At 43.5% G+C, this 14018-nt stretch overlaps 1 protein-coding gene across 5 annotated transcripts in view; it reads left to right on the top strand.

Moving 5' to 3' along the window:
* The window catches only part of RTN4 (reticulon 4), a 124699-nt gene that overhangs the window by 80376 nt on the left and 30305 nt on the right, over nucleotides 1-14018 (top strand). For 4 of the 5 annotated variants that reach the window (XM_030557765.1, XM_030557766.1, XM_030557767.1 and 1 more), the window contains one exon: nucleotides 9921-10128. In XM_030557765.1, the coding sequence (XP_030413625.1) occupies nucleotides 9921-10128 (208 nt within the window). Of the gene's footprint in view, nucleotides 1-7053; nucleotides 7151-9920; nucleotides 10129-14018 lie in introns of those variants that run through there. The other variant, XM_030557769.1, reaches the window with a different exon arrangement.

Below are 14018 nucleotides of genomic sequence, written 5' to 3'. Positions count from 1 at the left end.
TTCAGCCCTGCAGGAGGTGCCTGCCGGGGCTCAGAGCCTCATCCCTGCTTCTCCTGAAGCCATGAGCCCTGGCAGATGTGCCCCGCAGGGCTGAAGCCCCAAGACCCCCACCCTGCTGGGCAGATGCCAGAGGCGATGTGTGGAGGGACATGTAGGGTCATGTGCTCCACCAGATTTTTGCCAGGGCTTGCTGTCCCTGCTTGGTCACATGGTACCGCCCTGCATAGTAACTGCAGGAGCTGGCAAGCTGGGAGCTGTGGCCATGGGGCAAGGCAGTAGCAAGCTGCAGGGAGAGCTGCTGCTTTTGCTGCTGCCTCTCCCTGTGGAGTTAACACCTGGGAGCTGGAGGGAAGTGCTGCTGAGGGTAAGAGGGGGAGCATGCCTAGGAGGGCCTGACTTAAGCTGTTGGAGGGGAGCAAAGCTTTAAATTGTGCTTCCCCACTCTCAGCAGGCACCAGTCGTCTCTGGCAGAAGCCCTAAGCCCCACTGCACAGCTCCCTCCCTGCCAGTCTGGCAGTCGGAGAATTGGGTGGCAGGGGGGGACAAGGGGGCTCTACAAGCCTAACTTTAATTATAAAAGAGTTGCATGCAGCTCACGAGGTGCAGTTTGGCTGCCTAGATCTAGACCGTCTCTGACAGGTGTTTGTCTAGCCTGCTCTAAAAAATCTCCAATGATGGAGATTCCACATCCACCATAGGCAATTTATTCAAATGCTTAACCACTCTGACAGGAAGTATTTCCTAATGTCCATCCTAAACCGCCCTTGCTGCAACTTAAGCCCATTGCTTCTTGTCCTATTCTCAGAGCTTAAAGAAAACAGTTTTTCTCCCTCCTCCTTGTAACATGCTTTCATGTATTTGAAAACTATCATCATGTCCTCTCTTGGTTTATCCTTCTCCAGAATAAACAAACCCAATTTTTTCAATCTTCCCTTATAGGTCATGTTTTCTAGACCTTTAATCATTTTTGTTGCTTTTTTCTGGACTTTCTCCAATTTGTCCACATCTTTCCTGAAATGTGCCCAGAACTGGACACAGTACTCCAATAGAGGCCATATCAGTGCAGAGTAGAGCAGAAGAATTATTTCTTGGATCTTGCTTACAACACTCTTGCTAAGACATCCCAGAATGATGTGTGTTTATTTTTTTCCAAGTGTTACACTCTTTCCTCATATTCAGTTTGTGATCCACTATGACTCCCTGATCCATTTTTGCAGTACTCCTTCTAAGGTAGTCATTTCTCAGTTTGTATGTGTGCAGCTGATCTTCCTAAGTGGAGTACTTCGCATTTCACCACATTGAATTTCATCGTGTTTACTTCAGACTGTTTATCCAGATCATTTTTGAATTTTAATCTTATCATCCAAAGCACTTGCAACCCCTCTCAGCTTTGTATTGTTCACAAACTTTAAGTGTACTCTCTATGCCATTATCTAAGCCCACCTCCAGACTAACCCGCGGCATCGGCGGGTTAAAATCGATTGCTCGGGGATCGATATATCACGTCTAGTCTGGACGCGATGTATCGATCCCCGAGCGCGCTTACATCGATTCCGGAACTCCATCAACCCGAACGGAGTTCCGGAATCGACACTGAGAGCCGCGGACATCGATGCCGTGCCGTCCAGACGGGTGAGTACCTCGATTTTAGAAATTCGACTTCAGCTACGTTATTCACGTTATTCGTGAATAACGTAGCTGAAGTTGCGTATCTAAAATCAATTTTAATACCCTAGTCTGGACGTGGCCTAAATAATGGATGAAGATTTTGAACAGAACTGGACCCAGAACTGATCCCTGTGGGACCCCACTCGTTATACTCTTCCAGCTTGATTGTGAATCACTGATAACTACTTCCTGGGAATGGTTTTCCAACCAGTTATGCCCCCATCTTATAGTAGCTCCACCTAGCTTGTTTATGAGAAGGTCATGTGAGACAGTAGCTTGTTTATGAGAAGGTCATGTGAGACAGTATCAAAAGGCTTGGCTACACTTGCAAGTTAGGGTGCCCGGGGCTACTTTAATGTGCTGTTACTCCTGAGGTGTCTACACTGGCAAGGCATGTAGAGCGCCTGGACTCTGCAGCTGGAGCGCTCCTGGTAATCCATGAGAAAGCATAAAGCTTACTGCACCCTGGCTGAAACACCCAGGCGTCAGGGTGGGTGAAGTGTTGCATTACTGTGCTGTGATTGGCCTCTGGAAACGTCCCATAATCCCCTGAAGTCAAGTGGCCACTCTTGTTTTGAATTCAGCTGTAAGCATGTGGATCCCTTTCAAAGCTCCGTTTCTGACAGCTGGTATGCTTTTCTGCTCTGAGACAAAACAACTTTTACTGTGGGATGCTGCTGTTGTGAGTCTGTGTGTGAGAGAGAGGCAGGCGGGAGGGGAGGTCTGCTGCTGTCTGAACTTACAAGACAGCATGCTGACACACTCTCTGCCCCCAAAACACACTGTCTCTCCCTCCACATACACACAACACACTCCCTGTCACACTCCAGCCCTCTCTCGCAGTTGAAAAGCACGTTGCAGCCACTTGCACACAATGCACTGCTCTTTGTGGCATTGCAAGAGCTGCTAATGTGGCCACGCCAGTGTGCTTGCAGCTGACAGTGTAAACACAGGGCAGCGTTTTCCCTGCTGCAGTCTCTGGAGGCTGGTTTAACTCACAGCGCTCTACATCTGCAAGCGTAGCCAAGCCCTTAGTTAAGTCAAGATATACCACATCTACCGCTTCCCCTCTATCTACCAAGCTTAGTTACCCTGTAAAAGAAAGCTATTAGGTTGGTTTGACATGATTAGTTCTTAACAAATCCATGCTGACTGTTAGCAAACGCCTAGAAGATGACAAGGTTATAAGTAATTGATTGCTTAAATGTTTTCTTCATTATCTTTCTGGATACTGAAGTTAAGCTGACTGATCTGTAATTCCCCGGGTTGTCCTTATTTCCCTTTCTAGAGATTGGCACTATATTTGCCCTTTTCTTGTCCTCTGGAATCTCTCCGGTCTTCCATGACTTGTCGAAGATAATCACTAATGGATCAGTTATCTCCTCAGTCAGCTCCTTGAGTATTCTAGGATGTATTTCATCTGTCCCTAGTGACCTGAAGACATCTAACCTGTCTTAAGTAATTTTTAACCTGTTCTTTCCCTGTTTTAGCCTCTGATCCTACCTCGTTTTTACTGGCATTCACTATGTTAGATGTCCAATCACTACTAACCTTTAAATGAGGGAAAGAGGTGATACATTGGCTCATGAATACATGCATTTTTCAGGTAGTATTTACCTTCCAGTTTTGGAATAGTCCAGTAATTATGGTGGGTTTCCAGTGTTCTTTGCGCAATATATTATTACAGAATTGCCCCAGGAGCAAGGTAAGGGAGAGAAGGAGGCATGGCCAGAGTATTCTTATGTCCTGAATATATTATGGCTTGCAGTGGCCCCATGGGCTAGCAGTGTGGTGCATTTTAGGGCATCATATTTGTTCTCTAGTCTCTAGCCCCTGGTTTAAATGAAAACAGCTTTATTTTTTACATCTGTTTCTTTTCCTAAGGGTCTTTTAAGTAGAAAACGTAACGTTTTGGAGACCTGGCAGCCCCTGAGCAGGGCAAATTGCCTCCTTTTGATCCCTGCAGTGAGCTCTGGGAGAAATATGGCTCTTTGACTTTACAGTTCTCTCAGAGCAAATGTGCATGAGTTTAGTGCTGCTTCTTCGGGCTTGTCTACATGGGAACAGGCAGGAAAATTAATCTGAATTAACTAAAGGTGTTTGCTTGAAGATGATTCATTGAACCACATTAAATCCTCACGTGGATGCTGCTGTTCAGAATTAAAGTGGTGTTAATTCACTTGAATTCTGAATGAGGGTATTCACCAGGGATTTGCTGCAGTTTAATGTATCCACTTCAAATTCACACCATTACTTAATTTGGATTAACTTTCCTGGATGTTACTGAATAGTGTGACAGAGTTCCTCCTCTACCTTGGTGGGTCCTGCGCTTATTGGCAGATTTGCACACCTCAGTGATCTTCCCCTCTGGTGGAACCCACAGTCTGGGTCAACTCCTCCTGTGTCTGATCAGGCATTGAGAGGTTTGGGGGGAACCCGGGCCCACCCTCTACTCCAAGTTCCAGCTCAGGGCCCTGTGGATTGCAGCTGTCTGTAGTGCCTCCTGTAACAGCTGCATGACAGCCACAACTCCCTGGGCTGCTTCCCCATGGCCTCCTCCAAACACCTTCTTTATCCTCACCACAGGACCTTCCTCCTGGTGTCTGATAACGCTTGTACTCCTTAGTCCTCCAGCAGCACACCCTCTCACTCTCAGTTCCTTGCACCTCTTGCTCCCAGCTCCTCACATGCCCACCACAAACTGAAGTGAGCTCCTTTTTAAACCCAAGTGCCCTGATTAGCCTGCCTTGATTGGCTGCAGGTGTTGTAATCAGCCTGTCTGCCTTAATTGGTTCTAGCAGGTTCCTGATTACTCTAGTGCAGCCCCTGCTCTGGTCACTCAGGGAACAGAAAACTACTCATCCAGTGAGCAGTATATTTGCTCTCTACCAGACTCCTGTACCCCACTGGTCTGGGTCTGTCACAGTAGATAAGCCCATAATAGAAGGGCCAGTATACACTACAAAATTTTGAGTTCTCCTATGGTGTCATTCCACATACAGCAAGCTTATCAATCAATCACGGGACATGAGACAAGGTCAGAGGTAAACAGGGTGGAGTTTTGTAGCTAATTGGCCAAAGCCATACGTTACCATATTATTGAATCATTGTGGGGCCTGTCTACATTATAATTACATTTGAGCGGGGATCTGGTTACAACACTGTTGCAGCTTGCAGTATAGACAGGACTTGAACTGTATTCTGCAACATTGATTGCTTTATTCCCATTATGGAAGATTAATAAGATCTCATCTGGAGTACAGATGGAATTGTGTTGTAGCTAGATCCTCCGATTTCCTAGTAATTGTAACACAGACAGATCCTTGCAGAACAGTAAAGATCAGAAGTGTCCCGTGATTTTGTTATATGATTGAAAGTTATCTTTGTCCCATTCGGAGCCAGGAGCAAATCAGGTTATAGCATGATTCAGTGTGAGTGCTCTTATAACTTATCAATGCACACATTTTGCTAATGTATGTATCCATCCCTTAATTTAAATATGAACAACACTAGACCGAAAGCTTTCATTTCAGTGGAAGAGGCAATGAGATCAGTTTCTTTTCTGGTACAGTCACAAAACTCACTACCATCTTGCAGTCACTGTTGTCTTGGCTTAATTTTTTGTGAATGTTTTTACTGGTAAATATTGGTAAGCTTTAGTCCTCAGTAACCTGCAAAATCCTGTGAAGTAGCCCATAGAGGAAGTGGCACTGTCCTGCATCTTCATTCTTGTCTGTCTCTCTTTTCCAGCTACTTAGATCTCTCGCTGGTAGCTCTTTCTTGGCTTTGACCGTCTAATGCTTTTCACAGAAGATGCTGCAATTTATGGAGACCTGTGTGGTACTTCTTCAGAAGCAGAATGAGGCAGCCAAGCCCAGAAGGCACGATGGCCAAGCTTCTAGGCCACAAATGGCCTGATCATATTTGTTCTCTAGCCTGTTTGGATACCCCTGTGTAGAGGAGCAGACTCACCCCTGTGGCGCCTCCTGCTGGTGACTCCTGGGAATTAGCTCAATTCCAGCTCGAGAGCACCCTATGCAGGCCAGTGAACCTCCTGTCCTCTGGCCCCTGTGTCGCTCCCTGGACCCGGTGCCCTTTTACCTGGGGTACTGCCCCCTGGCAGTAACTCCTTTCTCTCAGTCTTAGGGTCTCCCCTCCTCGGGGAACCCCCACCCACTATCCCCACCTTGCCTCAGTATATGGCTACTGCTAGTCATCGTCTAGCCCCACACCCTGGGGCAGACTGCAGTATCAGCCTACTCATTACTGGCAAGGTTGAGTCTGGACCTGCTGCCTTGGCCTACCACTGGGCCTACCCTGCAACACCCAGTACCTGTTGGCCTTATGCTAGGCCACAGCCTGGGGCTTTCCAGGCAGGAGCTCCCCAGCTCCTCTGCCTTTCCCCAGCCCTGCTTCACTCAGATACCTTGTGTCTAGCTCCCTGCAGCCAGGCCCTTCTCCCTCTACAGACAGAGGAAGACTCCTGTCTGCTCCTGGCTTCTCTGCCTTTATAGGGCCAGCTGAGTCTGTTTGGGGTGTGGCCCCAGCTGCAGCCACTTTCCCCAATCAACCCAGCCTAAAAGCTGCTTTCTCCAGCCACAGCCCCCTCCTAGGGCTGTTTTTACCCCTTCAGGGCAGGAGCAGGGGACCACCCTACTTACACCATGGTTTAAATAAAAACAGCAGCTTTATTTTTTACATCCGTTTTTTTTCTAATGATCTTTTAAGCAGAAAACATAACAGGTATAGTCAGGTATATATTTGTTTTAATTTGCCTTATTGGAAAATGATGCTATAGTAAGGGGTAAGATAAGACCATCATAAGAATGTGCCCATAAAAGGTACTATTATAATATGTATTGTAGATGGTTGATTTGACAAAAATATTGCATCCTATATCTGTTAAAGCTGCAGATGTTCAACGCTTCTTAATAGATTCCCATGTTAGTACACCAGAAATTGTAAAATCAGGCCAAAAAATGGCAGTTGTCTGCAGCTGTAAATTTTTTTTTTAACTGCTATTTGAATGAAACAGTCATCAAGAATTTCAACTTAACAGTTAGACTATAGAAGGTTATTTGAGAAATGTTTCCTGATTCATGCAGTCTCTTAAATGAGATGTGATTTTTGTCCTTTCTTTGTTCATTCCTTTTTTCTGAAGAGAATCTTTATTTAGCCCTGAAATCTTTTTTATGCTAGATGTAAAATGTTTACTTGTCCGATTCAGCTGCAAATCTTTTTTTTTTTTTTTTAAATACTTTTAACTGCATTCCACGGACTTACTGGAGAAACAGCTCTTGGCTGAATGCTTAAAGCATTCGGTGTTAGTCTGTGAAGCTTCTAACTGTAGTAGTGAGATAGCAGGCAGTTGCGTATATCAGTTGACCTTTGAATACCCTAGCCGGAAGTGAAAAGGTTCTGGCTTGTCAGCTGTACAAGATCTGGGTGCATGCAGGCAATCTCAAGATGGATGCCAAAATTGGTTAGTTCTTTTTTGTTTTAATATATATACATGAATTTAAAACTCTCTTATGAATCCTGAGGCTTTTAATTTGTTCAGAAGACAAAAGTAGTTTCTTGTGGCTCATTTATGTTTTGAGAGAGGATTTTCAGGTCAAATATATAAGCGCTTGTTTTTGTCACAAAAACAACTATTGAAACTGTTCAGCCTTAAAAATAAGAACCTATGGTAGAAAAGACTTCAGAGAATTCAGCAATCAGCCTTTAATCACGGCATTTGCACTAAAGGCAAAATGTAATTGGATGCGTTCTGCATGTGAGGCATGGATGCTAGCAGTACTATTTTTAGATGTGCCAGATGACAATTCATGCTTACCATATGTAGACAGATGCACTTGCTTTAGATTAGGCCTGGAATACTTACATTGAAGGGCTGTAACTGTAGTTTACACAAGTGTAAATTTAAGCAAACACAATTAGCATAAGGAAGGATACTGCTTGGAGTATCCCTGAGTATATTTATCTTTTGTGGGTATTCTGTGTTAAAGCCAGCAGGCTGTTTTCACTAATATACAGTTTGGATTTTCTAAATTACCTTCTTTTGGAGGTGTGGAGGAATTTAAAGCAGCTTTTACCTTTTATCAGTTACATGGACTAAAAGTAACAGTTCAATTTTGTAACTGTTTTTACAAAATTGAATTTTTTTAGAATGTTTACACTATTGCAAAATTAAACCGTATACATGTGAGACTAGCATTGGGGCTTATATGGTACTTCTCATTTTGAATGGGACAGGGCAGAGTGTATGTGGGGGAAATGTAAAATGGAAATACATTTCCAGGTCCAAATGAAGGAAGGGAGTAGATTGAGGTCACCAATCTTCAGTCATTAATGAAAAAAGTATTTAAAGTTAGGGCTCTAGTTTTTTGGAAGCCACTATACAAATGAACCCTCACGGACTATCCCAATTTTAGAATATCTCCCTTTCCAGTGAATGTTACTGGGAATTTTCATGATTGCTGAATTATTGCTATTACACTTGTTATAATTTTTAACAGTGCAGATGTAGTCCTTTATCACTGTTACAAACTGGCCCTATAAAGAGACAATGACACACTATTAATGCAGATCTTAAAATTAAAAAAAATCATGATAATGAAGCTATTGTACATATATATGAAAATTGTCAATATTTTTAGAAGTTTCAAAGCATAGAGTTCTTGTCTTTCCAACACCAGCTGATTAGTTCAAATCTTGTATTGAAATGATTTCATAATGTTGAAAGGAAGGCTTCAGTTCTAAAAAAGCTTATGCATGTGCACTTTTATGAATAATTCTATTGGCTTTAATGGGACTATGTATGGTAGTAAAGTTATGTCTACACAGGTATTAGCGGAATCTGGCCCTAAGGTAGCACATAATTATTTAAAGCTAGTGCATACACATTTCCTTCAGATTATACATACCACCCCATGTTATTTCAACTGCTTATTGTGTTCTGAATTAATATAGGGATTTGTTTTGGATTGTGGTTGTTTTGTAGTTAGAGGAAAATTCTTAAGGTAGACAAGATGCTGTTGTAGTGCTAAGCTCACATAAAGCTTAAAACAACCAAATTCAGACAGATAGATGTCCCAGTGGTTTTAGAACAGATAATAAACATAGTAGTGCTTCACGTTTTGAAAAGACTAGATAACTAACTAACATTATTTATAATGCTAATAAAGCTTTTTTCTTTTACCCTCTTTTATATTGAGCTCTATATCTAATAAATTTTATATAATCACTATTGATGGAGAGGGAAATGAGCTGTGAAGTTAGGCAACTCAAAATTCTCCCATGACCGTTTCCCATTACATAGCATTGAGAAGTGTATGAAACCCAGTTAGATCAAATACTCCCTCATGCTACAATGGAGGTTCTCACTAAATCTGTGATACTTCACTTAAAAATGCAGCAGACTCAAACCCGGAAAGAGGAAACTTGATATTTTAATCCAGTGACCAAAGATTTACCCAAAGAGCAATTAGTCTGAACAGTAATACTAAAAATGGCATCATGTGTTTCCATGGTTATATAGAAAATATATGTTCAGTTTACAAATAAACATTTTGCCCATCATTGGCCTGCAAATTTAGCTTTGATTGGAAATCAAACTGGGTTCTCTCAAGGTCCCTTCCAGCCCTACATTTCCGTGATTGTTCCTAACTTTGCATCAAGATCATCACCAGTAGAAAAGGTTATGCAAGCCCAATTAGGCCTTCAGTTATATTTGTGTAACCAGCCCCATTGTCTTAAAATGCTGCCCTCAGTGATATATGTGCACTTGCCATCATTGGGTTTACACAGGTATAGTGGTTTTGGATTCAGTAAACAATTCTTTTGATTGGCCTCCAGAAAAACAGAATCTCTCTCTTAGCTGTTGGGTGCACAAAGGTACAGGAATAAAAGCAGTAAAAACTTGTCACTGATGTGAGCAAGGATGGCTTGGAATGCTCACGAAGAGCAGATTCATTAGGATTTCATTTTGATGTAGTCTCTCTTCGGGGCAGAACTGCACTTGAATTTTAGCAAATGCATTTTGGGTAATTCCAACAATCCAGAGTTTAGTGTAAAACCAGTTCTAACTCTTCCCAGAATGCTTATTGTTTAACTAGAAACTTCTAATAATGTAGAAATATGAGATAGTGGGTTCAATTTTTTAAGATGTCATATTCAGATAAAACAAATACACACTTGTCATGTGGATGTAAGAGGCCTTGTATTCTAATTTCAGTCCTTTTAACTTTTAGTTGTTGACCTCCTTTACTGGCGAGACATTAAGAAGACAGGAGTGGTGTTTGGTGCCAGCTTGTTCCTGCTCCTTTCGTTAACAGTGTTCAGCATTGTGAGTGTGACAGCTTACATTGCCTTGGCCCTTCTCTCTGTGACGATCAGCTTCAGGATATACAAGGGAGTTATCCAGGCAATCCAAAAGTCTGATGAAGGCCACCCATTTAGGTGAGATTTTTCTTTAATACCAAGTACATGTTTGTTGGAATAGCACTACAGATTCAGCTAACTGCGTTTGAATATATATACGATACCAGTGCATGGCAATGTAAAACAACCTCAGTGCTGTACAATCTATCTCTCTCAACTGTAGCTACTCTCAAACATGATTGGGATTTTCACAAAATAATTTCATAGAATGGACACAATAAATGGTAAGGAAAATGAATTAAAGCTGCCCGGCATAGTGTATTTCTTCAAAAAGGCAAGACAGACTCCAGTATCACTGTAAAACTTTATATACCATACTCGTTCATTAGCCTGTTTGTTTACAAGCTGACCCCCTAAGATGGTTACTTAAAATAGCAAAACCCGTATGACTCTTTCATAAGCCGACCATATATTTCAGGGGTTGGCAAACTTTGGCTCCCGGCCCGTTAGGGTAAGCCTCATTTGGCTGGGAACAGGGAGCTGAGGGATCCATGCCTGGAGACACTCCAGGTAAACAAAACAACATTGTATTAGATATTCAATTCAGTGATTCCATAGAGTTTTTAAAATCATCTAATTTTGGTATAGATCTGTTTATAAGCCGATCCCCGCTCTTTGATGCTTCACTTTTTTACCAAAAATATTCGGCTTATGAACGAGTATATGTGGTATTTATTTCAGTTTGGTTCATTGAACTTACTTACACATTAATACTTGATTCAGCACTTCAAGTATGCCGTGACATCAGGTACTAAACCACTGAAAATGTCATACTTGGATACCTGTAAAGCAATTTGTGGTTTGGTAAAGATTAGTAAATACAGCAGAAGGAATGTTCTGTTGCTAATTATTCACATTTTGTTATATACCTCTTTTTCTAAAATCGTTTCTTAATAGCATGCTTAACTCTTACTATGCTAGCATGAATGTGCAATAGTGCAGCAACATTCTAAGGGTACGTCCAGACTACCTACCGGATCGGAGGGTAGTGATCGATCTATCGGGGATCAATATATCGCGTCTCGTCTAGACGCGATATGTCAATCCCCAAACAAGCTCCCATCGACTCTGGAACTCCACCAGGGCGAGAGGCAGAAGCGGAGTCGACAGGGGAGCGGCGGCCATTGATCCCTCACCATGAGGACGAGAGGTAAGTCGAAATAAGATACGTTGACTTCAGCTATGCTCTTCCCGTAGCTGAAGTTGCATATCTTACATCAACCCCCTGCTAGTGCAGACCAGGCCTTAATGAGTCCATTTGGTTGGATTATAAGCAATTGATTAGATGCAATATCCGGGTTCATTGTGACCTGATCAGTGGATAAATCTGAAAACTTGGATTCTAATGAGGAAAACTGTAAACAATTAGGGTCAGTTTTGAAAACATGGATGACTGAGTTCATCGAAATCCCCAAGAGAACCAGTGATTAGCTTGTTAAATAATAACTGTGCCCACTCCCAAGAATGTGGCGGGGTCATGTGGTGTAGAAAGTCAGGGAGCTTCACTATTACTATTGGGTTCATATAGGCCATAGTAGTGCACCTACTGTAGAATTATGTCTTTAGAGATGTAAATTTCACATTAATGCATTAAAATAATAATTAAGAGTGCATGTTTCTTAATCTCACGACCAGCCACACCATCCAGCAACTGCTTTCCTCCTCTCCATTCCAAAATATGGTTCAGTCTCCTTTTCTCCTCCTTCATTTTCCCAGTTTACTTTTCTTCAGCTGCTTTTTTTGTAGTATTGCCAATTCTCTTTTCCAAATAACATTGATATGTGGTAGTTTTTAAAACCTCTCCTCCATGAGGACAGATGTAGCCTTCCAATGGAAGAGACTTTCAGGGTCAGTTCTCCCTTCCCTCCCTCCTTTCCATTCCTTCAAAACCAAAGCAAGAGAGGTTTGCTGAGGCAGCTGATCTGTCCTCCCCTTTGGAATCTCCTCATCTGCACTCTGTAAACGCTTACAGAGGTCGCCAGTCCACACCACCCCCTAGAAGCCAACAGCTGCCTGCAATAAGCTTGTCCTTTAAATTAAGGTGGGTGAAATGTTATGTAATGTTACAGTGCAGACAGATCAAGAAAAATGCATCTGTTGCTAAAGACATTAAAACCATGGACACAGAGCTGTGATAGCATTCAGCAGTGCAATGCAAAATAGGATGCTGGCCAGCCTTAAAGAAGCTGGTTTAAAAGGGAAAGCCTTTAAATTAAAGGAACAGTCTGCTGGCAGTTGGAGTAGTCTGAATGTAGTTTCTCTGTTACTGGTTTTCAATAAGTACAAACTGGTTTACAAGAAGTACATAGTAAAATCCACAATATTTCTAAGATCTGACCTTTTCTTTCTGCTATACAGTGGATATTCTCATTCAGGCCCTTTCTTATTCACTACAAACTGTTCCTCCCTGGCTTCTCCTCTCCCTGACAGTCCATACAAAATGCAGCTGCTGGGACCATGTTTCTGACCTATTGCTCAAATCATGTCATACACCTCACCATCAAGGCCCTGCATGACTCTGCCCCTCCTTCCTTATCCAAGGTTGTCTCTTGCTAGGCTCAGCTCTGCCAATATTAGCAGCCTTGATGCCCCATTTGTCCAGTTCTCCTGTTTCCCCCATCTCCCAGCACTGCTCGCTTACCTTGGAATACCTTTTTTGAGTTGGTCCTTATGGCCGTTACCATCTCCTCTTTTAAGATCCACTTCTTCTAGAATGCCTACCAGCAATGAATAACATAAACATCTTTGTTGTTCTAACATGCTGTGTGCTAGCTTCATTTACGACATCCCCTTTTTCCATCCTCAATCCATTCAGCCTGGTTGACCCGCTATATTGCAGTTCGCTGAACTTAGATTTCAAACTCCTCAGGGCAGGGAATCTGTCCTCTTTTGGTTGTAGTTTTGTGGGACACCTAGCAGGTTTTTTGAGAATTGTAAAACAATAATTCTTCTTCGAGTGATTGCTCATATCCATTCCAGTTAGGTGTACGCGCCGCGCGTGCACATTCGTCGGAAAACTTTTACCCTAGCAACTCAGTGGGCCGGCAGGTCGCCCCCTAGAGTGGCGCCACCATGGCGCTCCATATATACTCCTGCCGGCCCACCCGCTCCTCAGTTCCTTCTTACCGCCCGTGTCGGTCGTTGGAACAGTGGAGCGCGGCTTAGCTGACCTCCACTTCCCTAGCTACTCGTTTTCTCGTATATAATTATGCAGTTATAACCCTTTTATATATATATTTGTATGGTTATACGTGTTTTCTTTGCTAACATGGTTAGTTTAGTTAGCGGGGTTCAGGAAGTAGCCCCTTCCATGAGCCCAGTGCCGGAGCCATGCATGGCTCACCGGGTTTTAAAAGGGGCCCGGCCTGCCAGAAGCCGCGGCCGAAGAGAGATCTACATGACTCCTGTTTGAAGTGCCTCAGGGAATCACACTTGACAGATAAGTGCCCCATTTGCAAGGCTTTTAAGCCGAGAACAAAAAGGTGCGGGACTTTCACTTACCCCTCCACCTTGGGCGCCGAGCGATGTTCAAGCGGCGGGCAGAAGCGCCTCCTCGGCACCGGACCCCGCCGTTACTACCAAGGCCTTTCGGCACCGACCGTCGCCGGCACCGATGTCGACTCGGCACCGCTCCCTTCTTCTGAGGTCGAGAGAGCCTACGATTCCTGCTGGTGCCTGGCGGCTCCCCGGCACGCGCCGTGGTTGAGCCCCCTGCTCCCGCTGCTTCCGTGCCACCTGCATCGCAGCCAGAGAGCTCGCCTAAGTTGCGTTACCCGGCACCGACACCTGCAGAGGCACCGATGACTTCGGCTCCGTCGATTCCAGTCCCCCAGGACCACGGAATCCGGTGCCTGGCAGCTCCCCGGCTCGCGCCGTGGTAGAGCTTACTGCTCCTGCTGCTTTTGTGC

The sequence above is a fragment of the Gopherus evgoodei genome, chromosome 3 (assembly GCF_007399415.2).
Source record: "Gopherus evgoodei ecotype Sinaloan lineage chromosome 3, rGopEvg1_v1.p, whole genome shotgun sequence".
In the NCBI taxonomy this organism is placed as follows: domain Eukaryota; kingdom Metazoa; phylum Chordata; order Testudines; family Testudinidae; genus Gopherus; species Gopherus evgoodei.
Note: the sequence above shows the minus strand (reverse complement) of the source record. Positions and strands in the feature narration are given on the sequence as shown.